This window comes from Molossus molossus, unplaced genomic scaffold (genome assembly GCF_014108415.1).
Source record: "Molossus molossus isolate mMolMol1 unplaced genomic scaffold, mMolMol1.p scaffold_m16_p_7, whole genome shotgun sequence".
Lineage (NCBI taxonomy): Eukaryota > Metazoa > Chordata > Mammalia > Chiroptera > Molossidae > Molossus > Molossus molossus.
In genome coordinates, this window is record NW_023425401.1 from 111,805,515 (window position 1) to 111,827,539 (window position 22,025).

At 57.8% G+C, this 22,025-nt stretch overlaps 1 protein-coding gene across 1 annotated transcript; it reads left to right on the top strand.

Annotated features, from left to right (window-relative positions):
• Positions 1 to 739: 739 nt before the first annotated feature.
• On the top strand, positions 740 to 21,940 carry RNF32 (ring finger protein 32). The gene is made up of 8 exons (XM_036246178.1): positions 740 to 754; positions 1,286 to 1,550; positions 3,179 to 3,321; positions 8,737 to 8,769; positions 9,222 to 9,346; positions 9,431 to 9,539; positions 20,991 to 21,158; positions 21,716 to 21,940. The coding sequence occupies exons 1-8, from the start codon at positions 740 to 742 to the stop codon at positions 21,938 to 21,940; spliced, it is 1,083 nt and encodes a 360-aa protein (XP_036102071.1).
• Positions 21,941 to 22,025: the final 85 nt, after the last annotated feature.

The following is a 22,025-nucleotide window of genomic DNA, read 5'->3' on the forward strand; positions in this document are numbered from 1 at the left end:
TCATTCTACTGGACGCATCTAACGGAGGTGTTGATCCTTCGATCCTCATTTTGGATTCATTTCTAGTCCTACAGCCAGGCCCTCAGTACTACTTCCTAGACGGTCTCAGTAACTCCCTCTTTCTCCCCATTCCAGCCCATTTTTGGACTCTTCAGAAAATACAGCTTTGTCTAAAAGAGCCCATTCCAGATTCTTCCAGCAGCCTCGGGGAAGGTTGAGCAATCAAAACCATCTCCAGAGTGTCTTCGGTGTGAAAGGCCCGTGGAAGAAACTTTATAAAGACTGTCTCATCTCATCCTAACAAGAACCCCACAAGGTATGTATGTGTTGTTATACCTGTTTGAAGGTGAGGACACAGACTCGGATATGCAAAGTAATCTGACCGGCAAACAGGCAGAGCAAGACTCCACCCCCAGCTTGTCCCGTGTTCCGCGTGTGTGTGTGGTGGACACACTGAAGTAAGCCAGGGTTCCTCCTCTGTCCAGTGTCTCATCCTCTGTCCTTCAAACCCCAGTGTGCGTTCTCTGTGGAGGACAGGGCACTCGGAGACCCTGGCCTTTTGGGCTGAGGTTTTGACACATGTGTGTAACATTGTCTGTGAGCACTGGGCTGTTCTCATGTTCATGTGCAGCCTAACCCTGGCTCCCTATGGACTCTGTTTACAGTAGAAGAATAAAGGCGGCATGATGATGACATGATTTGATACAGCCGGGCAAGCGACAACACTCCCTGATTGAGCATGTTGAAAAATAAGGTACCCAATTATTTTCAGAAACATACACATGGCTTCAGTGATGAATATGGATTAAGTCAGCTATGTCCGAGTATAAAAACAGTTGGCAAACCTTGCTTGAATGGGGAGCTGTCACCTGAGTACACGCCACAAGCACCTCTTAGCTGCATGGCAATTGTATCTCGTGTAAGTTTCCACCCAAAACAGCATGTACGTGAATGCAGGATTCTCGTGAGTGGAACAGAAGCGAGATTCGCCTGCAGTCTAATTTAATTAGAGCGAAACAGAATGTGTTTGGGCACGCACTCTCTTCACAGGTCATAATGAATTAATTCGCAGTGTAATTAAGGCCTGGTGACTGCATGAAAAGATATTACTGTGTCATTACCATAAACGAGGGGCCTGGCTTTGCTCCCAGCCCGCAACAATGGGTCAACACTCTTCCTGTTCCCTTGGATCTCGTGTGCTTTCAAGGCTGAGTGTTAGAGCCTCGGTCTCCCCTCAGCGACAGTTACGTAACGCTGTGTCTACAGCTCTTTTCCTACCTCCCAGGGCCATCCGTCCAGACGAGATAACTTAGCCGTCACTGCTGTTGCTTTGCAAGATCACATTTTACACGACCTTCAGCTGCGGAATCTTTCAGTGGCTGATCCGTCCAAGACAAGGGCGCCGAAGGGGGAGAACACGTCCAGGTCTCTGAAAAGAAATACGAAAGCTGTAATAGATACAGGACTTCAAAAGACTCCACAAGGCCCCAAAGAGGAAGATCCGGAAAAAGAGTATGTCCTTGACCCAAAGCCGCCACCACTAACTTTAGGTAAGCCGACCTTGCCACTCATGCTTTGGCTTCTTCGCGCTAAACATTTGGTTGAGGTTAGCAGCACAGTTTTCTCTGTGCAGAAGTAACATGCAGTCTTGTAGAAGAAGCTGTGTGTGCTGACGTTGGAAAGTGAGCAGGTAGATAAAGACAGTGATGCCAAGCAGAGGCAGCAAAGGCAGTGGAATAAAATAAATATCCATTCGTCCGCACTGATGCAAACAGATAATGCTGTAAATAAGGGAAAGAAAAAGTGCGTTCTTGCAGTAGAATGACAACTGGTAAACCCAGTAGAGGGGCCAGGACTGGGAAGTCACCATTGGGCAAGCGACACAGTGATGGCACCCCTCCGTGGGGCTGTCACGCTGAGACACAGCCCACAGCACCTCCCCACATGCACGTGTTCCCTGCAGGGGCGGGACTGGAGCGTCACGGGGCACACGGGCAAACAGCACCTGACCAAGTGGTCAGAGCACCCATGCCCACAGCAACACATGCCCGCCAGTGCCTCCTAGCCCGCACTCTGGGGAGGGCACAGCGCCCCACCAAGCGCACACCCAGACTGAATCCCGGGGAGACACGAGACAAACCCGACTGAAGGCCACTCCACACAATTCTGGACAGTACTCTTCAAACGTATCAGGTCCAGAAAAGCAAATAAAGACTGAAGACTGTCCCCGGGCATAGGAGACGCCAAGGACAGGACCACTGAGTGCCATGTGGGTCCCGGTCAGGGACAGGATGAGCAAGACAAGCTCGGGGCCCAACACGGGGCGATGGACTATACCCGGATGCATCCATTTCCGGTGTGACCCTGGCTGGGGTTACAGAAAGGGCGATGGACTGTACCCGGTTGCATCCATCTCCGGTGTGACCCTGGCTGGGGTTACAGAAAGGGCGATGGACTGTACCCGGTTGCATCCATCTCCGGTGTGACCCTGGCTGGGGTTACAGAAAGGGCGATGGACTGTACCCGGTTGCATCCATCTCCGGTGTGACCCTGGCTGGGGTTACAGAAAGGGCGATGGACTGTACCCGGCTGCATCCATCTCCGGTGTGACCCTGGCTGGGGTTACAGAAAGGGCGACGGACCGTACCCGGTTGCATCCATCTCCGGTGTGACCCTGGCTGGGGCCCCGTCAGTGTGGCTCAGTGGATGGAGCGTCATCCCGTGGACTGAGAGGTCCCGGTTCGATTCTGGTCAGGGCACACGCCCGCGTTGTGGGCTCGATCCCCAGTAGGGGGCGTGCGGGGAGGCGTCTCTCTCACATTGATGTTTCTGTGTCTCTAAAAAATCCATTACAAAAAAATGTTAACTTGGGGAAGCTGGGTTCTTCAACTGCTTCTACCTTTTGCAAGTCAGAAATTACTTTCACTGGAAGTTGGGAGCAGAGATGTTAAAAGGACGCTGGGCGTGGACAGCAGTGTGGCTCTGCCCCAGAGCACTAGCGGCGGGGGGTGGGCACACGCGGAGGGGAGCCCGCTGCCCGCCCAGCGGACACCCCTGCCCGACTCTGAGCCGCCCACAGCACTGGCTGTGGCGGCAGCAGACGCCCTCAGTGCGGTGAGAGGGGGTGCGCCCCCGCGCACCCCAGCGCTTAACCCGCGCCCCGTGTGTTCGTCCGCAGCACAGAGGCTGGGCCTGTTCGAGCCTCCGCCGCCGCCCCTCTCGGCAGAGGAGTGGGGGAGCGTGAAGCAGAGGTCCGTCAGCCAGGGGGACTCCATGCAGCCCTGCCCCATCTGCAAGGAAGAGTTCCAGCTGCGCCCCCAGGTGTGTAGGCGGCGGCCGGGCCCTGCGGGGACGCCGAGCCGGCTCGGGAGCCCGTGTCCTTCCGCGCGCCCCGGCGTCGGGCCCGCAGCGCAGAGCCCAGCCCCAGCCCCGGCCCCTGCTCTCCCGTTTCTCCCCCGAGACCTCGGACACTGGGCTTCTCTTCGTTCACGAGCCGCACGCTCGCGAGGGCGGTTCTGTGCGTTTCCCGGCCTTCGTTCTCGTGCGCACCCCGTGCGCAGGGAGCCCCGCCCGGCCGGACGCCCCGCAGAGCCCGGGCACTGGCGCAGAGCAGCTCCCTGCGCCCGGAGGGAGCATGGAAGCCAACGGGGTTTTCACCCTGAACCGACCCAGGAGAGACTAGGCTCGGGTGCGTCTCAATAATGCGTGGAAGGCGCTTTCAAATCTTCCCATCTGTATGCGTGCCGCGTGCTCACGCTCTCGGTGACCCGCAGCCCACCTGCCTCACAGGTCTCCTTGCGCACAGTCCACCCGCCCGGTTCACTGTGGGCCGAGCCGGGGACGCGTCTTCCCGGTCCTTGTCTTCTCTCGGGCTGGCGGCCACCCCACAGCGATTCCGCGCGGGAGCCCCTCTGCGGGGCGGCCCGGCCCGGCCCGGCCGTCTGCTGGACACGCAGCCCACGCAGCCAGGAGCAGGCTTCCGACCCTGCACACCCACCTCCCCACCCCCGCCCCAGCCTGCTGCGCTTTCACAGGCCCTACTGCCAACCCGCTAGTTCACAGGCGGACGTCTGGTCCCTGCTCCCGGGAGTTACAGCCGCTCCCGGGACACTGTTCCGTCCTCCATCAGGGCCTAACCTCACGTCTGAGAGACTCGGGTGTTTCAAAAAGACTTTAACCCCTAGACCACAGGCCCCCCATCTGGGATAATGTAGCATTTTAGTGTCGCGAGAGAGTTAATGAAGCCACAAGGAGTCTTTCTGGCCCTAGCAACCTCTTTTTTTTTTTTTTTTTTTTTAATCATTTTTTATTTTTCAATTACAGCTGACATACAATATTGTATTGGTTTCAGGTGTACATCCCAGTGACTAGACATTATATAGCTTACTAAGTGATCATCTCGATAAATCTCGTACCCATGGGGCACCGTGCATAGTGCACAGTTACCACAATGTTACTGACTCTGTTCCCTGAGCTGGACTTCACATCCCAGGACTGTTCTGTGACGACCACTCTGTACCTCTCAGCCTCTCACCTTCCTCCCCAGCCCTCCCCCCCCCCCAATCTGGCCACTGTCTAAATGTTTTCTGTGTCTCTGAGTCTGCTTTTGTTCCACATGTTCGTTTACTTTGTTCTTTAGATTTAGTTGTTGATAGACATATTTTTATTGTTCATATTTTTTATCTTTTTTTCCTTCTTCACAAAGACCCTTTAACATTTCATGTAATACTGGTTTGGTGGTGATGAACTCCTTTAGCTTTTTCTTGTCTGGGAAGCTCTTTGTCTGTCCTTTGATTCTAAATGACAGCTTTGCTGGGTAGAGTAATCTTGGTTGTAGGTTCTTGCTTTTCATCACTTTGAATATTTCTTGCCACTCCCTTCTGGCCTGCAGAGTTTCTGTTGAGAGATCAGCTGACATTCTTATGGGAGCTCCCTTGTAGGTAACTAATTGCTTTCTTTTTTTTTTTTTCTTTTTATTGAATTTATTGGGGTGACACTGGTTAAAATTATACAGGTTTCAGGTGCACAGTTCTACAGCACATCATCTGTACACTGTATTGTGTGTTCATCACCCCACGTCAAGTCTCCTTCCATCACCATTTATCCCCACTAGACCCTCCTCCACCTCCCCCCACCACCTCCCCACACCCCCCTTCCCCAGGCAATCACCACCGTGTTGTCTGTGTCCATGAGTTGTTTATTCTTTTTTTTCTTTTTTTCCTCAATCCCTCCACCCCACCCACCTAGCCACCCAACTGTGCCCTCCCACAGCTGTCTGCCTGCGTCTCTCTGAGTCTGTCCTTATTTTGCTTATTAGTTCATTTTGTTCATTAGAGTCTACATATGAGGGAAATCATATTGTACTTGTCTTTCTCTGACTGGCTTATTTCACTTAGCACAATACTCTCCAGATCCATTCACAAAGAGTAAAAATGTCTCCTTTTTTACAGCCGAGTAGTATTCCATTGTGTAAATGTACCAAAGCTGTTTTATCCACTTATCCACTGGTGGATACCAGGGCTGCTACAGATCTTGGCTGTTGTAAATAATGCTGCAGTGAACATAGGGGTGCATACATTATTCTTCCAAATTAGTGTTTTGAGTTTCTTCAGATAAATTCCCAGAGGTGGGACCACTAAGTCATAAGGCAGTTCCATTTTTAATTTTTTGAGGTAACTCCATACAGCTTTCCACAGTGGCTGCACCAGTCTGCATTTCTGCCAACAGTGCACTAAGGTTCCCTTTTCCCACATCCTTGCCAGCACTTGTTACTTGTTGATTTATTTATGGTAACCCTTCTGACAGGGGTGAGGTGACATGTCATTGTGGTTTTAATTTGCATTGCTCTTGATTAGTGACCTTGAGTATCTTTTCATATGTCTGTTGGCATCTGTATGTCTTTTGTTTTTCTTGGTACGTGCCCCTAGTGGGAACCGAACCCAGGACTCTCTGGTCCACAGGCCGATGCTCCAACCACGGAACCAAACTGGCCAGGGTGGATGTCTTCTTTGGAGAAGTTTCTGTTCAAGGCTTTTGCCCATGTTTTAATTGGATTGTTGGGGTGGGGTGTTGACTTTTGTTTTTTTCTTTAAAAACCTTAGATAGTAACCCTTATCAGATGTATCAGTGAATATCTTCTCCCAGTCAGTGGGTTCCCTTTTCATCTAATTGATGGTCTCCTTTGCTGTGCAAAAGCTTTTTCGTTTGCTGTGGTCCCGCTTGTTTCTTTTTTCTTTTGTTGCCCTTGCCCAAGCAGATACGTCAGAAAATTATTGCTACAAGACATGTCCGAGACTTCGCTGCCTACATTTTCTTCTAGGACTTTTATGGTTTCAAGTCTGACATTTAAGTCTCTTATCCATTTTGAGTTTATTCTCGTGTACGGTGTAAGAAGGTGGTCTAGTTTCATTTTTTTGCACGTTATCTGTCCAGTTTTACCAACACTGTTTACTGAATAGATTGTCTTTACCCATTGCATGTTTTTGCCTCCTTACCCCGTAAACAGCCTGATCTGTCGTAAAGGGAGGGGTTAGCACACGTCACACTCACCATTTCTTCCATTGTTTATAAATTTCTCACTAAACTCTCTATTTTTGTTCAGTCATGCATGCACACGCTGGTGTTCATTTTGCACTTCTCGCTATTGTTCTCACACTGTGAAGTTTTCCTTGGTTATAAGCAACAGCTGGCATTTTCCTGCCGCGACCGCGGAGGGCTCACACTGCTCCCATGCCCCCGAGGCAGGCGCTGCACCTGCTCATCGTGAGCACCAGGCTGTCCGAGTGCCCTGGTCCGGCTGGGTCTCCTCCTCGCTTCCAGGACGCGGCCCATGCGCTTGCCACCGCCAAGTCAATTATCCGTGTCATCTCAGAGCGTGTTCGCAGTAACATATCCATGGACATTTAAAAGTATACTTTAAATATACAGAAATATGATGTTATTCAGTATAGGTCACCAATATGTTCTGACAGGACACTCTGAAAGATGATTCTATTAAGAATGAATATTGAGCCCTGGCCAGTTTTAGCTCAGTGGTTAGAGCGTCGGCCTGCGGTCCAGAGAGACCCGGGTTCAGTTCCCGCTAGGGGCGCGGACCTCGGTTGCAGTTCGTCCCTGGTCCTGGATGGGTCGTGCGGTGGCAGCCACGCAATGTGTCCCTTTCACATCGATGTTTCTCTCTCTCTCTCTCTTTCTCTCTCTCCCTCCCACTCTATCTGAACAAAAAATGTCCTCGGGTGAGGATTAAAAAAAAAAAAAAATGAATATTGAGTACACAAACTTGTTATTCAGTGAAATGGTGGTGATTTCACAGAACCCACATTACTGGGTTTTCCCAGTTCAGGCTTAGTGTTTCAAGGAGCAGTTTTGGTTTTCTGAGCTGTGTTTACTACAGCACTTCTTCCCATCTAAGAAGAAAAATGTAGACTGAATGGAGGTAGGGGGTGGGCACTTTAAAATGGAGGTAGGTGGCCCGGATGTCTGAGATACCCCCCAGGCTGTGAGAGAAACACCTCTGAGCGGGGAGGGGGGGGTGCTCACTCCCTCTGAGCACAGCCTGTGGGCTCAGCCCAGGGACTGGACCTGGCCTCACCCCTCGCCCTCCCTTCCGGAACCAACGATCATTTCTCTGTTAGGTCTAAGCTTCTACCTTTGGTCACACCCCAGAATGTCACTATTTGTGGGAGTTTGGGTCACAGAAAGGGGGCATTTTCTCATGACTACAATTTCCCTGGTTAAAAAACAAAAAGTGATTCATATGTATCTAGGACTTACTACCATTTAATTGTCAGAATGGTATCTCAGCGAAGCTGTGGTTTTACAATGTACTTGCAGAAAGCCCTGAAAAGGGCATCAGCTCACCTCTCCCTGCCCCCCCCACACACACACACAGGCCTAGGACCTGCCCAGGAAATGCTTCCCATCCCCTTCTTAATTGTTTCATTGTTAAATACACACGCTTTTATTTATTTACTTATTTATTTTTTCATCCCCAGTGCAAAAGAGACATGGATTGGCTGCCCCTAGCTCCACCCACCCAGGGCGGGGATGCCCCTAGCTCCACCCACCCAGGGCGGGGATGCCCCTAGCTCCACCCACCCAGGGCGGGGATGCCCCTAGCTCCGCCCACCCAGGGCGGGGATGCCCCTAGCTCCGCCCACCCAGGGCGGGGATGCCCCTAGCTCCGCCCAACCAGGGCGGGGATGCCCCTAGCTCCGCCCAACCAGGGCGGGGATGCCCCTAGCTCCGCCCAACCAGGGCGGGGATGCCCCTAGCTCCGCCCAACCAGGGCGGGGATGCCCCTAGCTCCGCCCAACCAGGGCGGGGATGCCCCTAGCTCCGCCCACCCAGGGCGGGGATGCCCCTAGCTCCACCCACCCAGGGTGGGGATGGAGCTGCTGCCGGAATGGCACCCCGGGGGACTCTGGTCTGCGGCCGACGCTCTAACCACTGAACAGACTGGCCAGGGCTAAGTACATGCTCCTTTGGTGGCTGCACAGCAAACTTCCAGTGTGTTTGCCGTTTAACTCAGCTCTTCTCGTTGAGATTATACACCTGCGCCTTGCTAAGCTCAAACACTAAACATCATGACTACTGAGATTATTGGTTTGCTTTTTTAATTTTTCAAAAAAACAAGTTCCCCTTCCAAGCGTTCAGAATTTCTTCTGACTAACGCGTGTGCACTGCTTCCCCTTTGAGCCGATCTGAAGCTCCGACGTCTCTGTCTCCCGCAAACAGGTGCTGCTGTCCTGCTCCCACGTGTTCCACAGGGTGAGTGACCTGCGACCCACCCGCCCTGAGCCTCGCGAGCCTGTGGTGTCAGGGGTGGGGCCCGTTGGTTGTACCCACAGTCACCATTTACAGCTAGAAATAGACCCGGGCGACAGTACAATCTGCCCTGTTTGCAAAACCGTGAGTTTTATGGGACAAGAACCCGCGAGGCCTGGGCCGCAGACAGTGGTCCCTGGTTGGGTGACGGCTCGCAGGGTCGCCCTGCCCCCCACGACCTGTTTTCAGACGTTCCGGTGCAGGCGCGTGTAAGCTCTCGGGAAACGTCACTTGGAACAAGTCAGTGAGGAGGGTGTTAACACCTGATGGAACTTCAGGGTCTACACTGGGCCGCGGCTCACAACTGAGAGACAAGAATGCTGTCATCACACCCGAAGTAAAAACGCTGCTTCTGAGCCGCGCTGGTGCGGTTCTCAGCGGCCGTCTCTCTCCAGGCATGCCTTCAGGCCTTCGAGAGGTTCGCGAGTAAAAAGACCTGCCCCCTCTGCAGGAAGAGCCAGTACCAGACCCGCGTGATTCACGACGCGGCCCGGCTGTTCAAGGCCACGTGCGCCACGCGGTGAGCAGGGCCCGCCACCGCTCCGGGCACGGGCTGGGGGTCCCGGCCGACAGCACCGCCCTGAGCCATCCCACCCGTGTCCAGGATCCAGGCCTGCTGGCGCGGACACGTGGTCAGGACGTGGTACCGCGACCTGCGGAGGACACGGCCGCCCACAGACCCCAAGCTCCGGAGAAGGTTCTTCGAAGAAAAGGTACATGCAGCCCTGGTCCCAGAAACCCGTCTCTACCTTCTCTGAGCCGCTTCTACCTTTACGTTCAGGGGCCGGGGGCTCGTCCAAGTGTTTTGTCAGTGACCCCGCACGAAGGGCAGGCCCGGCCGCTGGAGGGAGCCACGGAGCCTGGGTCAGCCCCCGGCGGCGCCCTGTCCCACGAAGTGACGGCGTGGCCCCCAGGGCTGCCCCTCCGCGCTGCTCCGCGGTTCCGGCCCGTGCTCCCCGGCAGGGGGGGCTCCTCCGGCCTCCTCCGCGGTTCCGACCCGTGCTCCCTGGCAGGGGTGCCCCTCCGGCCTCCTCCGCGGTTCCGACCCGTGCTCCCCGGCAGGGGTGCCCCTCCGGCCTCCTCCGCGATTCCGGCCCGGGCTCCCCGGCAGGGGTGCTCCTCCGGGCTCCCCGGCAGGGGTGCTCCTCCGGGCTCCTCTGCGGTTCCGGCCCGGGCTCCCCGGCAGGGGTGCTCCTCCGGGCTCCCCGGCAGGGGTGCCCCTCCGGCCTCCTCCGCGATTCCGGCCCGGGCTCCCCGGCAGGGGTGCTCCTCCGGGCTCCTCTGCGGTTCCGGCCCGGGCTCCCCGGCAGGGGTGCTCCTCCGGGCTCCTCTGCGGTTCCGGCCCGGGCTCCCCGGCAAGGGGGCTCCTCCGCGGTTCCTGCTCGTGCTCCCCGGGAGGGGGGCTCCTCCGGGCTCCCCACACGGCTGCCCCTCTGGTCCGGCCCGTGCTCCCGCACCGGCGTTCTGGCGGAGCCAGCTCAGGCCCGCAGGTGGGACCTTGGGGTCTCTCCCTGATCATCCTGCCAGGCTGGTCGGTCTGCGCAGGGATCGCTCCTTCCTGCCCCTGACGGTCCCGCCGCAGCGGCCCCACCTGCGCTCGGACGAGCAGGTGACGCTCACACACGCCCCCGTGTCCTCAGACGCCCAGCCAGACCTTCTCAGGCCCAGGTGCTGACCCAGAGCCGCACAGGAGCCCCAGGGGACGTGGCCCCGGGCTTCACGCTGGGCAGCTGCCAACAGGCTTCTCCCAGGTCCCTCGAGTCCCTCCGGCCCCCTCAGCGCGGGCCCCAGAACGTGCGGCAGGAAGCAGACTCCCAGCCGGCGGCGGGCAACGGGGAAGGCAGCGAGCCTGGCCCCAGTGCCCTCCCCGGACACACCGCGCGGACCAGGGGGAGATGAGTCCCTGCACGGGCGTCTGCACCAGCCGAGATGCCCCAGTGCCGCCCTGTCCCGGCTCGGGAATGGTCCCCTCTGCGGGGAGGGGTTGGCTCTGGCTGCAGGGACCTTGCCCTGGGAGGAGGGGGAGCCGCAGAGGCCGGGGACGGAGGGGCAGGTCCATCCACATTTTTCTACATTTCTGTGTCCAAGTCAGTCCTGCCCCTTATTTAGGGAAAGGGGCAGAGTCCCAGCAAAAGACCCGCCGGCCCTTTTCTCCAGCACCCGGCTCCTCGGGGGCCCAGCCGAGCTCCTGGTGGCGCCAGAGAAGCTGTCCTGCCACCGCCCCAGCCCCGCCGCCGCCCTCCACCTGCTCAGAGCCCACCGCGCACGCCCCGTCTGGTCTCAGCTCCTGCGCTTGATCCTCTTCTCTGAACCAGTCCTGTCCCTCGACCACAGCGACGCCTCGCCCTACCTGCCCTGCCGCCCGCAGGACAGCTGCTTTCTGGCCAGTGACGTTTCCTCAGCAACGTCGCTCCTCCCCCGGCAGAGCCTGGCCGCCGCGGCTCCTTCGTCCTGGGTCAGGACTGTCCATCCTTCCCTGACTGCTCCCCCGGCAGAGCCTGGCCGCCGCGGCTCCTTCGTCCCGGGTCAGGACTGTCCATCCTTCCCTGACTGCTCCCCCGGCAGAGCCTGGCCGCCGCGGCTCCTTCGTCCTGGGTCAGGACTGTCCATCCTTCCCTGACCCCTCCCTGGCTTCGCTCCGTCGTCGTCCTCGAGGTATCCAGTGATCCCAGGGCGACGGTCCGCTCTGCAGTCAGAAACGATTCCATGCTTTGTTACAAAATCCTAATTACCGCTTTGACAGTGCTTTACCTTACGTGTATAGATGTTTTCTCCATCGGCACACGCTGTCTTATGGCTTCTAAAAACGTAAGCCACACTTCACTCAGAAGCTGTAAGGAGACTCGACAGACGGTCCGTCTGTGGTCTGTGTGCAGCGCTGTGGTCTAGACCCTTCTTCCCAGAGCAGCGGTGAGGTCAGCTGGCTGCTCACACCGGCCTGTGCTGCATCCTGTTTTCTGCTGTTTGTAATGCGCTCCAGAACCCCCACACACACACTCCAGAACCCCCTGCTGGCTCCGGAACATACACACCCCCGCTCGCTCCGGAACCACCACCCCCGCTCGCTCCGGAACCACCACCCCCGTGCTCTCCAGAATCCGCCGCTGGCCCCTGGACCCACCGCTCACTCTGGAACCCCCTGCACGCCCCTGAACCCACCGCTCGCCCCAGAACCACCGCTCGCCCCGGAACCCCCCACCCCGCACGCTCTGGAACCCCCTGCTTGCTCGTTTCTTTCGTCTTCTCTGCAGTCTCAAGACTGCGCCGGTGTCGGACGGTGTGCTGGCGCAGGTGCCCTCTGCCTGGTGCCCAGTCGCCTGACACACTGACCGGCCTGGATGGGCGGCGCCCAGAGGCCGGCTTCAGGCAGAAGCCACTTCTCAGTCGTTACTGGAGCCCTCTTGCAGCTTCATGATTTTTCCTTCCTCGTCCAACTTGAAGGAACTCGCTTCATGGGCTAGGAAATAAAACCTATCACTTTAGCCTGCAACTTTTAAATGCCAGTGTTTTCATGGGACCTCAGAGGTTACTGAGCGAGGATACTGAACGTCGCCTCACTCAGGATCCTACAGATGCGTCAGACTTCATGGGTCGCAAGACGGCAGTTTAGGGGGCTCGTGTTAACAGCTTACTGCCACTGTGGGGGGCACTGCTGAGGAATGGGTGCCCACGCGGCCCCAGGTGCTGCCCGCAGGCCGCCTGGAATTCACAGAGAATGAGACGTCTGCACCTGGGGAAGGCCCAATGGACGTCTAGACGCAGCGAACATGATTGTCAGTGACTAGCAAACTGACGACGTGTGCCCTCGTGGGACAGGGGCTGGGGACAAAACGTGGTCAAAATTCTGCAAAACAGCTGGCTGTGATGATAAAACATCAGTGCCCTAAAAGAAACTTAAAAAGGCTGGGGAATGTTCTAGAATAAAAAAGTTTGGAACTACGAAACAGTCATAAAACAAGAAAATGGCACTAGTAAGCCCTTGCCTACCAGTGATTACTCGTAATGTGAACAGATCAAGTTCTCCCATCTCAAGTCGGAGACCGGCTGGAGGATAAACCCGGCTCCCAGCACGTGCAGCTGCGGGAGGCTGGTCGGTGGCGAGGACACGGGTTCCAGGGGAAGGAAGGGGAAGGCAGCGCACAGTGGGACCACAGGCACACCAGTAGCTACACTTCTATCAAGACAGATCGACCGAACGCAAAGCTGTAACAAGGGACAGCGATCGTTACATAATGATGAAGGGGTCAATTCATCAAAAGGATAGAACAAAAATTAACTCAAAATGGATTAAAAACTGAAAGTTAAGCCCTGAGACTATAAATTTCCAGGAAGAAAATATAGAGGAAAGTCTCCCTGACATTGGTCTTGGCAACGGTTTTTTGGATATAAGATGAAAAGCAAGAGCAAAAATAAATAACGTGGCCCCATCAGACTAAAAAGCTTCTGCAGAGCAAAGAAACAGTCAGTATGAGGAAAAGGGAACCTACTGAAGGGGAGAAAATGTCTGCAAATCATCTATCTGACAAGGGGTTAAGACAAGGAACTGATACAACTTAATGGTATAAAAACAAACAAACATCTGATTAACACTGCGTACCGCACAGAAATCTAAGACACACGCCAGGGACCGCACGTTTTCGGGCAAACTGCACGTTAGGGTCCGAGCTGCACTCATTTGAACCAGCAGATACCCGTTCCCCAGCTACTTCAAGAACATAGAACCGGGTGCTGTTTTTTGAACTTCAACCCTCAGGGCAGAGTCACAAATACAATAATCCTGTATTACCCTGAGTTTCAAAACCTGAAACAGCTGATGCAAGTGCAAACCCGAGTTAACTCGTGCGCGGTCCGCAGCATTTGGGCAGGAAAACCCGAGTTAACTCGTGAGCGGTCAAAAATGTGTTAAGAAATGGGCAGAGGACCTGATCAGACATGTTTGCAAAGAGAACACACAGATGGCCCACAGGTCCATGAAAATATGCTGGACATCACTAGTCACCAGGGACATGCAGATGGAAGCCGCAGGGAGCGAGCACTCCCCCCCCCCCCCGTCAGGATGACGGCCATCGGACAGGGGGTCAGCAGTGCTGGGGAGAAGGAACCTGGTGCTGCTGGAAACAGGAACAGTGTGGATGCTCCTCAGAAATTAAACACGGCACCACCACATGGCCCGGCAAGCCCACCTCTGGGTATTTACCCGAAGGACACGAAATCGAGGCTCCTCGGGGTGGGAGACTAGCTCCGTGACAGTGGGTGACACTCCTGCGGAGGCCTGCCTTCCCGAAGGCCTCTGACAGCTGTGTCCCCCAGGCCGTCACCCCGCCCCTCCCACCACCCGCGTGCACAGCACCACTAGAGAGCTGATGCTTCCAGCCTAGAAGCAGAGCCTGCAAGGGGAGCTGTGCCCCAACCACGAGTGTGGGTGTGGTGAGCCCTGGCTCCTGCGGAGCAGCTGCCGTCTCTGGCCTGGTGACGTGCACCAGGGGCCACATTCCTGAGCTGGAGCTCCGTTCTGGCCATCGGGGGACGGTAGATCCATGCAGACTCACTGTGTTTCACTTGTAGACACAGACTGCTCGCTCCTAGGAGAGCTACCTCACGCGACAGGTCCCAGAGTCAGCCGGTGTGGCGCAGGCTCCACCGCCTCCTCGCCGACAGCGCCGCAGCCCGCTGCCCCCAGACGGCCGGGCTGGAAACAGCTCCCGGGAGAAAGGCTGTCTCAACACCAGAAGAGCGGGAATACTCGGCCACACGCCACAGGTGGCTCCTTGGCAGAGGACATTTATCTGTGTGGTCTCAGTGCAGTGACGTTACTTTCTGCCCTGGCAAGTGGGTAGAAACGTCTTTGTGAACTTGGAACCACCGGGCTAGACCAACAGTAAGTTACCCTCAGGAAAAGAAAGGCCAAGAGAGGCCACCGGGGGTATTTTTAGGCACAGTAAATTAGGGGGGGCTCATTTCCTTTCAAGTTTGGAGAGCCGGAGAAGACAGATATGTTTTTAACACTGCAGATTAGATTAGTGCGGCCGCCCTATCTTTGTAAGTCGATCTGTCTTCTTGTGGAGGGACCGTGGCCTTGCACCTTCGCTCCTGTCGCAGGGGCCTCGCGAAGTCTCCTAACTTCCGTGTTCATGCAACACAGTCGTCTCCACACGGACTGGCCGTCCACACGCAGCTCTCCCCTCCCCCCACACACACTCCCTCGCGGAAGGGGTCACTGGCACACGGCCACCCGGACCACACCAAGCAAAGTGGCGCGTGATGCCTGGGGCGCGGGCCCAGCGGGTCAGGTGCTCATCTGCCCAAGGGCGCGTGGAGGACTGGCCTGCGTTGGGCAGCGCTTGGTCTGAGGGCACAGGGACCTGCGAGGACCGGCCTGGCACGGGGATCTGAGAGGACCGGCCTGGCGCGCGGGCTGCTGCGAGGACCGGCCTGGCGCGCGGGGACCTGCGAGGACCGGCCTGGCGCGCAGAGAGCAGAGCAGGGCCGCAGTCACTGCGCCCAGAGGCCGGGCGGGGCCTTTGATCCTCACCTGGAAACTGCTAGCAGATGTCATGTAACCGAGGCCTGGCCTTTTAGGGCTGCAATTAAACGTTTCAAATGCACGGTATCATCTCCACCCAAGCGGACAGTCCTGACCATTGTGTAGAAAGTTAGTGATTTGTCAGACCCGCGGCTGACTTCAGGGGCTGCCCGCTCCCACACCCTCCCGTGAGATTTCTCCTCCTTTTTCATTTACATCTCGCCAAACAGCGTGATGGTCTGAGAGTTTGTTTAGTCCTTTGAGTCCCTTTATCGCATAGAGATGGCAAACATTCTGTTGCTAACTTGAAATGGCTCCAAGCAGCAAGACCGCAGGGTATTAAACCGGTAAGAGCTTATCAACGGATTCACTGATATGCTGTAAATTCCAGGCTTTTTCATCTTGCTTTTGAGGGTGGCCCTGAGTCAACACATTAGTAAGCAATTTGCTGACATCAAGACGGATCGCTCAGAGAGGCCCCTGGGCAGACAGAGTTCACCTGGCGCTTTTGTGAGCCCACTGTTTTTAATGTTTAGCCAGCACGTTACTTGTAAATGACCAGTAATTGCTTTACATATCAATAACCTGAACTCTTAATTACTCACCAAATATCTGAAATATGAGGCTTGACAGGAGAAATATATGAAGACAGTCATTATTGAAGCTGAAAATTTTGTGCATTTTGTATGTATTTCTGTGGAATTAATCATAGTAACCATTCATTTACAAACTAACACGCAAGGGTCTTTTTCTTTTTTTTTTTTTTTTTTTTGCCAGTCCTGGCCCTTCACTTCCTGAGGCATCGACACCGGGGCAGACCGGTCAGTGGAGGAAAGGGACCCTGAGCCTGTGGGGGTTTGGCAGTTAAACAGTTCATAACAGCTCCAGTTAGGGCGCAGTGAATTGGCCACAGTAAGTAGTCAATAAATACAGGCTGATTTGACTTTCTTAAATAGTTCCCTTGCTGACTGTGATACTTGAAGCTATGAGAATAAAGACGGTCACACTCAGAAATTTGCCCTAAATATACACTGAAGGGTTTTCAGTACTTTCATCAACAAGTTAATGTCAATGTTATGATTATAAGCTAAACACCAATCTTCTATGGAATCTTGAAACTGGTGGTAACTTCAAAATCAGTCCACAGACGTTTTTAACCCCAAAAAGAAAACTGTTCACACCCTTCAGAACACGGACACTGGACATGTGTGTCCTCTTGTCTAACCCACTGCAAACTTCGAGTCAGAATTTTTATCGAGAACAAACTGAACTACCAGGCGAAACAGAGACGGCCTGGGGGAAGGGACGGATTGAGCAAGACGAGACCTCAGGGACGGCGTGTGGTGACCGCGGGGTGGGGTGTGCATGGAGGAGGGAGCGGGCACGGAATTAATGGTGATGGAGAAGAATTGCGTGCTAAGGGCCTTCCGAGCCGCAGGAGGTGCTTCCTCGAACGCAAGGAGCAAGCAGCACAGGAGAGGCCCACGGTCCGGCGGGCGCGTGTCAGAGGAAGGGCAGCGCTCGGTGCCCCGGGGCGGGAGCGGGAACCCACCTCCCGCCCCAGAGGAGGGACGCACAGGCCACGGGCAGACCGAGGCCAGACCCGAAGCTTCACGGAGGAGAGCAGTGGGGGTCGGCTGGCCTGGGGCCCCCGGACTCGGCCTCCAGAGTGTGCAGGGGGGAAGCTGGACCGAGTGAGAGGCTGGGGCGCCCCGCCTGCCCCTCCGCCTCTGGGCCTCCAGCCCCCCCCCCCTGCCTGCTGCGCAGTGGGGCCCCATCGCTGTCGGAGCAGGTGTGCTGGGCCGCACGGAGCTGATCCGGGGCAGGTCCGGGATCCCCTACCGCCGACACCACTGCCTTCGGATTGTCCCACAAGTCTGAAGACTCACCGTGCCACCTCCACGCGGTCAAGTCAGAATTATTCCGCCGAGACAGACCTAACTGCAATTTAATAGTCTGCAGCCGCCACCACCTATGAGGGGAATCGTTATTTTTCTCATTGACAAAATGTCATATAATTGAGAATTAAATGACAGTTTCAGCTAAAGAAGAAAACGTATGCTGTTGGCAAGTGTGAGAGCCGTGCCCGCGTTACGCCAGCTGCGTGGACACGCACGTGTACGTTAAATCTGACCGGCGGACGGGCTCCAGCCAGGTCCTCGCGGCCTGCACTTCGCAGACCTCGGTCCAGAGTGCGGCTCAGGGCGGAGGCGAGGAGTTTGCCCGCGGAGGGAAGGCATCAGACAGGCCCGCGTGGCCAGGCTGGGGGCACAGGCTTCTCCGTGTCAGGACCACGGGAGTTCTGAGCAGGAGATGCGGCCAGCGCCCCGGTGCCGCTGTGGAGGTGCTCACAGCAGGCCGAGACTGGCGGTGAATCGGGTTGAAGTCTGAGGAAAGGGGGGACCAGAGGTGTCTCCCGGGTTTGGGCTCACAGCCGGTGCAGTGACAGGACAGCACGGGCTCTGCTTCTCTCGGAGTCCCAGCTGCCGGGAGGCCTGGAGGAGGGGGCGCCCCCGCAGCGGCAGACAGGCCCGGCGGAGAGCAGGCCTGTGGCCGTGGGGGCGCACGACCTCGTGCAGTTCTGGGCATAGCCGGGGACGAGCCGGTGAGGTTCAGTCCCAGGCCTGGGAGTGGCTGCTGAGACCCGAGGAGGGTGGAGGACGCAGTGTCCCGGGAGAGGAAGTGACCCGTGTGACAGGCTGTGAGCAGCGGCGTGAACCCGGGGCCGGGCTGCCGGACGCCGCAGAGGCCCTCCCTGCACGGCGGGTCTGTGCACCAGGCAGGCTGCCTGGCCGGCCCCTCCGCTGGGCTCCCGCTGCGAGCACGCAGGGCCCTGTGCTCCGTGAGAGCCGGCTCAGAGCCTGCAGGGACACCCACGCGGACACTGGACGTGGGCTTCCTTTGGCAGCAGCCTCGGCGCCACGCTGCCCCGAGGTTTTCACCTGCAGCATCTCCCGTGTCCCTCTCCAGCGACCTCTCCGTCTGAGTGGCTACAGGGCGGGCTGTGCCCGGGCGGGGACAGGAGGCCCCACCGTGACCGGAACTCAGAAGGAAAACAGGACGTGGCACAGCAGCCACAGCTGGAAGCAGAAAGGCTGGAACTGTCCGGGTCAGAAGGAAGCGCAGAGCCGAGTCTCCCACGGACGGCGGCAGCCGAGAGGGGAGAAGGCGGGTCCGGACGCTGCCGGGCACCGGGCCCCAGCCCCAAAGCAGGAGCGCAGAGGGGGTGACGCCCCCTGGAGCAGCCATGACATCGCGGGGCCTTGGCAGGGACAGGACACCGTCCAGCACCGCACACGCAGGTGGAAACCCGGTCAGAAGGCACCGGGAGGCCGTTCCAAAGGGAGCTGGGGGGGGGGGGGTGCCCCGAAATGCCCCGTCGGAGGGAGCTGCAAAGGTGCCTTCCCCACGAGGAGACGCGCAGAGGGCGGCGCCGAGGCCGCGGGGAAGGTGGGCGAACCCCAGACACTGACCCTCAGCGAGGATGACAGCGCCCCGGGGTCCTCGCGGGAGGACGGACCCGGAGCTAATAACCGGAGGGTGTTTCTCGGGGTAACAGCTCAGAGAACAAAATGCAGCCGGGCCCTGGCCGGTGTGGCTCAGCGGTCGGAGCGTCGGCCTGCGGTCCGGAGAGACCCGGGTTCGGTTCCGCTAAGGCGCGGACCTCGGTGCAGTGTGTCCCCGGCCCACGAGCCCGCGGGCAGCCCCGCCCGAGCCCCGGCCCACGAGGCGCTCACCCACCTGCCTGGCGGCCCCGTCCCGGGCGCTGCGCTGTCCTGGCTCCCGCGGCTGTCCCGAGAGCGAACTCGCAGCGCCGACGTGACGTGACGTGACGTGACGTGACGTGACGTCCTCCGCCGGGGCGTGACGTGACGTGACGTGCTCCGCCGGGGCGTGACGTGACGTGACGTGCTCCGCCGGGGCGTGGCGTGCGGAGCCCTGGCGCGCCTGCGCCGCAGACCAGGTGTCCACGTGCCCGCGGCGCCCCGCCCCCCGTCCGCGCGTGAGGCCCGCAGAGCCCTCGCTCCCCGCGCCGGAGGCTGGGGTCGCTCGGCCCGCGCACGTCCCTGGGCCTCAGGCCGGGGCAGCGGCCGTGTCTCCCCGTGTCCCCCTCGCCCAGCCGGCCTGGACCGGCCGAGGGAAGGTGCCCCCGCGGAGAGCTCGGCCGACGGGCAGCGCGCGGTCGGTGGTCCGAGTCCCGAGACGGACGGGCTCGGCTGCCCGGCGTTAGCGGCTGTGTCTGTGCACGTTCCGCGTCCCCCACCCGGGAGCCGGGTCGCGGCAAATCCACGCGCGCCCGCGTGGGCTGCTTCGTGCCGGCCGTTCCGGCGCCGGCCAGCAGGGGGCGCGCGCCCGGCGCCACCCCGACCGCCGTCCAGGTCCGTCCAGGTCCGTCCAGGTCCGTCCAGGTCCGTCCAGGTCCGTCCAGGCACGTCGTCCGCAAGGTGCCCGGGCTGCTCCGAACCTTTCGTTCTTTCTTCCTCTGTTGTTTTTGTTTCCTGTTTTATTTTAATTTTTCTTTATTGATTTCAGAGAGGAAGAGAGACGGGGAGAGAGAGACAGGGACAGGCCGCCTCCTGCGCGACCCCGCCGGGGATCCGGCCCGAATCACACCGGTGACCTCTTGGTGCCGGGCCCGCGCTCAGCCGCTGAGCCACACCGGCCGGACTGAACCTCTTTCTTTACACAAAGAACAGAGCTTGGGGAATACTAGAGACTTTATTTGAGGACACTGCCTTCAAAGCAGACTTTCCTTTTATTAACCCTCACCTGGGGATATTTTTCCATTTATCTTCAGACAGTGGGAGGGAGAGGACATTGACTGGTTGCCTCCCGCACGACCTGGACCAGGGCCAGGGACCAAACGGCAACGGAGGTACAGGCCCTTGAACAGAATCGAACCCAAGACTCTGGTCCGCCCGCCGACGCTCTAAGCACTGAGCAAACCAGCCAGGGCCAAAGAAAACTCTAAGCATTTGAGATGAACTGGAACACGCCGCCCCCGTTTGTGTCGGCCGCGGAGAGAGCCCTGGTCCTGCAGCTGCGTCCTGCAGCCGTGTCCTGCAGCCGTGCACTGAGCAGCAGCCCTGCTGAGCCGTAAGGGCCTCGGGCAACAGGGCCCTCGGGTTCAGCTGCCCCTGCTGGGGGGGGGGGGCAGACCCAACGGCTCTTTCACAGGTGATCATCTTTCTCCTGGTCTCCTCCTTCATGGTCACGCGAAAGTGAGCATTCGTGGTCTGCAGCCACGGCGGGAAGCTGGCGGCCAGCGGAGACGCGGCCGGCTCCGGGCACCAGCTGTCCGCGGCAGCGCGAAGGGTCGGTGCGCTGCGCCGTGGCTGTCTCCTTAACTGAGAGCAGACGGTGCCGGGGCAGGATATGCACCTCAGTTCGTAAAATTCTAGCTCCTTTCTCCTGCCGGCTTTCCATTTCAAATGTATTCCTTGCCGACGACCAGCTGGCCCCCAGCTGACCTACTGGTGCTCTCGGCATAGGTTTCCTGGACGTGCAGTTATTAAGTAGACGGCCCCCAAGAGTTTTATTGGAAGGCAGACCCGAGGCGCGTTGGCGAGGAAAGTGGTTGGGACCCCAGAAGGTGCCCCCCGAATCGGGCTCCGCAGCGAGCTCGCTGCCCTGTCCTCAGTTCACAGCGATCAGCCAGCGCTTGCTGCGCTCCTACCACACGGACATAGACGAGCTCTTCGCAGAGATCGACCACTGCCTGGCCATCAACCGCAGCGTCCTGCAGCAGCTGGGCGGGCAGTGCGGCCGCCAGCTCACCGACGGCGACTGGCAGACGATCCAGGCGCAGGTGAGCCCTCCGGGGTGACGGGCCGGCGGCCACCAGGGTCTGCGGTGACCTTGGAGCGGAAACCGAGGGGCCCTCCCCGTCACCACTGGCCCCGGGGTGACTGCGAGGCCCTTGTGCTTGAAATTCTGCTTTGATGATGCCAGTTTGTGAGCAGGGGGCTACCAAGGGACAGGCTGCCTTCCTCCCTCGGGTCTCTGGGGTCACGGCAGAAAGGTGACTGGGGATCGTGGGGGAAAACTTACTCGAATGGGATAAAAACAGGAAAACTTCTAAAGGTGTTCAGTATCTACAGAGTTTGTTTTCTGAAAAAGACCACTGTTGCTTAGTTAGAAGGAAGTCTACATGATCAATGTTCGGCATTTTATAAAGGATTTTTGTTTTTAAATTTCTCACCGCGGGCGGATTACTATCCCCTTTCATTTTTCACAGGAGAATGTGTATATAGTTAATGTGTGTTCGGTGTAATGTCAACACGGATGAAACTTGTCCACACCGTTCTCACTGAACTCGAGGCCGAAACTAGAACCCGCAGGACAAGCCCCGTGTCTCTGTTGCAGGCCCTGCGCCGGGAGACCTCCGAGTGCTCTATCTGCCTCACGCCGCTGTCCCTGAGCAGCGGCCGCAGCCAGCGCCCCCGGGAGACGGCGCTCCTGTCCTGCTCACACGTGTTCCACCACGCGTGTCTGCGGGCCCTGGAGCAGTTCTCCTGGGGGGACAGCTCTCCCTTCCACGCCTGCCCCCTGTGCCGCTCCTGTTACCAGAAGAAAATCCTCGAGAGCTGACCTCGGCCAGGGGAGCCTGCGTCGTTCCGGGGCGAAGTCCGCCTCCCCTGGGGACCGGCGGTGGGAGCCGGGGGTTCAGGGCTCC

Excerpts from the sequence above, each read along its gene's own strand:
- RNF32 (XM_036246178.1), top strand. Across the intron at positions 9,347-9,430 it reads AAGGCCACGTGCGCCACGCG|GATCCAGGCCTGCTGGCGCG; the intron begins GTGAGCAGGGCC and ends ACCCGTGTCCAG. Across the intron at positions 21,159-21,715 it reads GGCAGACGATCCAGGCGCAG|GCCCTGCGCCGGGAGACCTC; the intron begins GTGAGCCCTCCG and ends TCTCTGTTGCAG.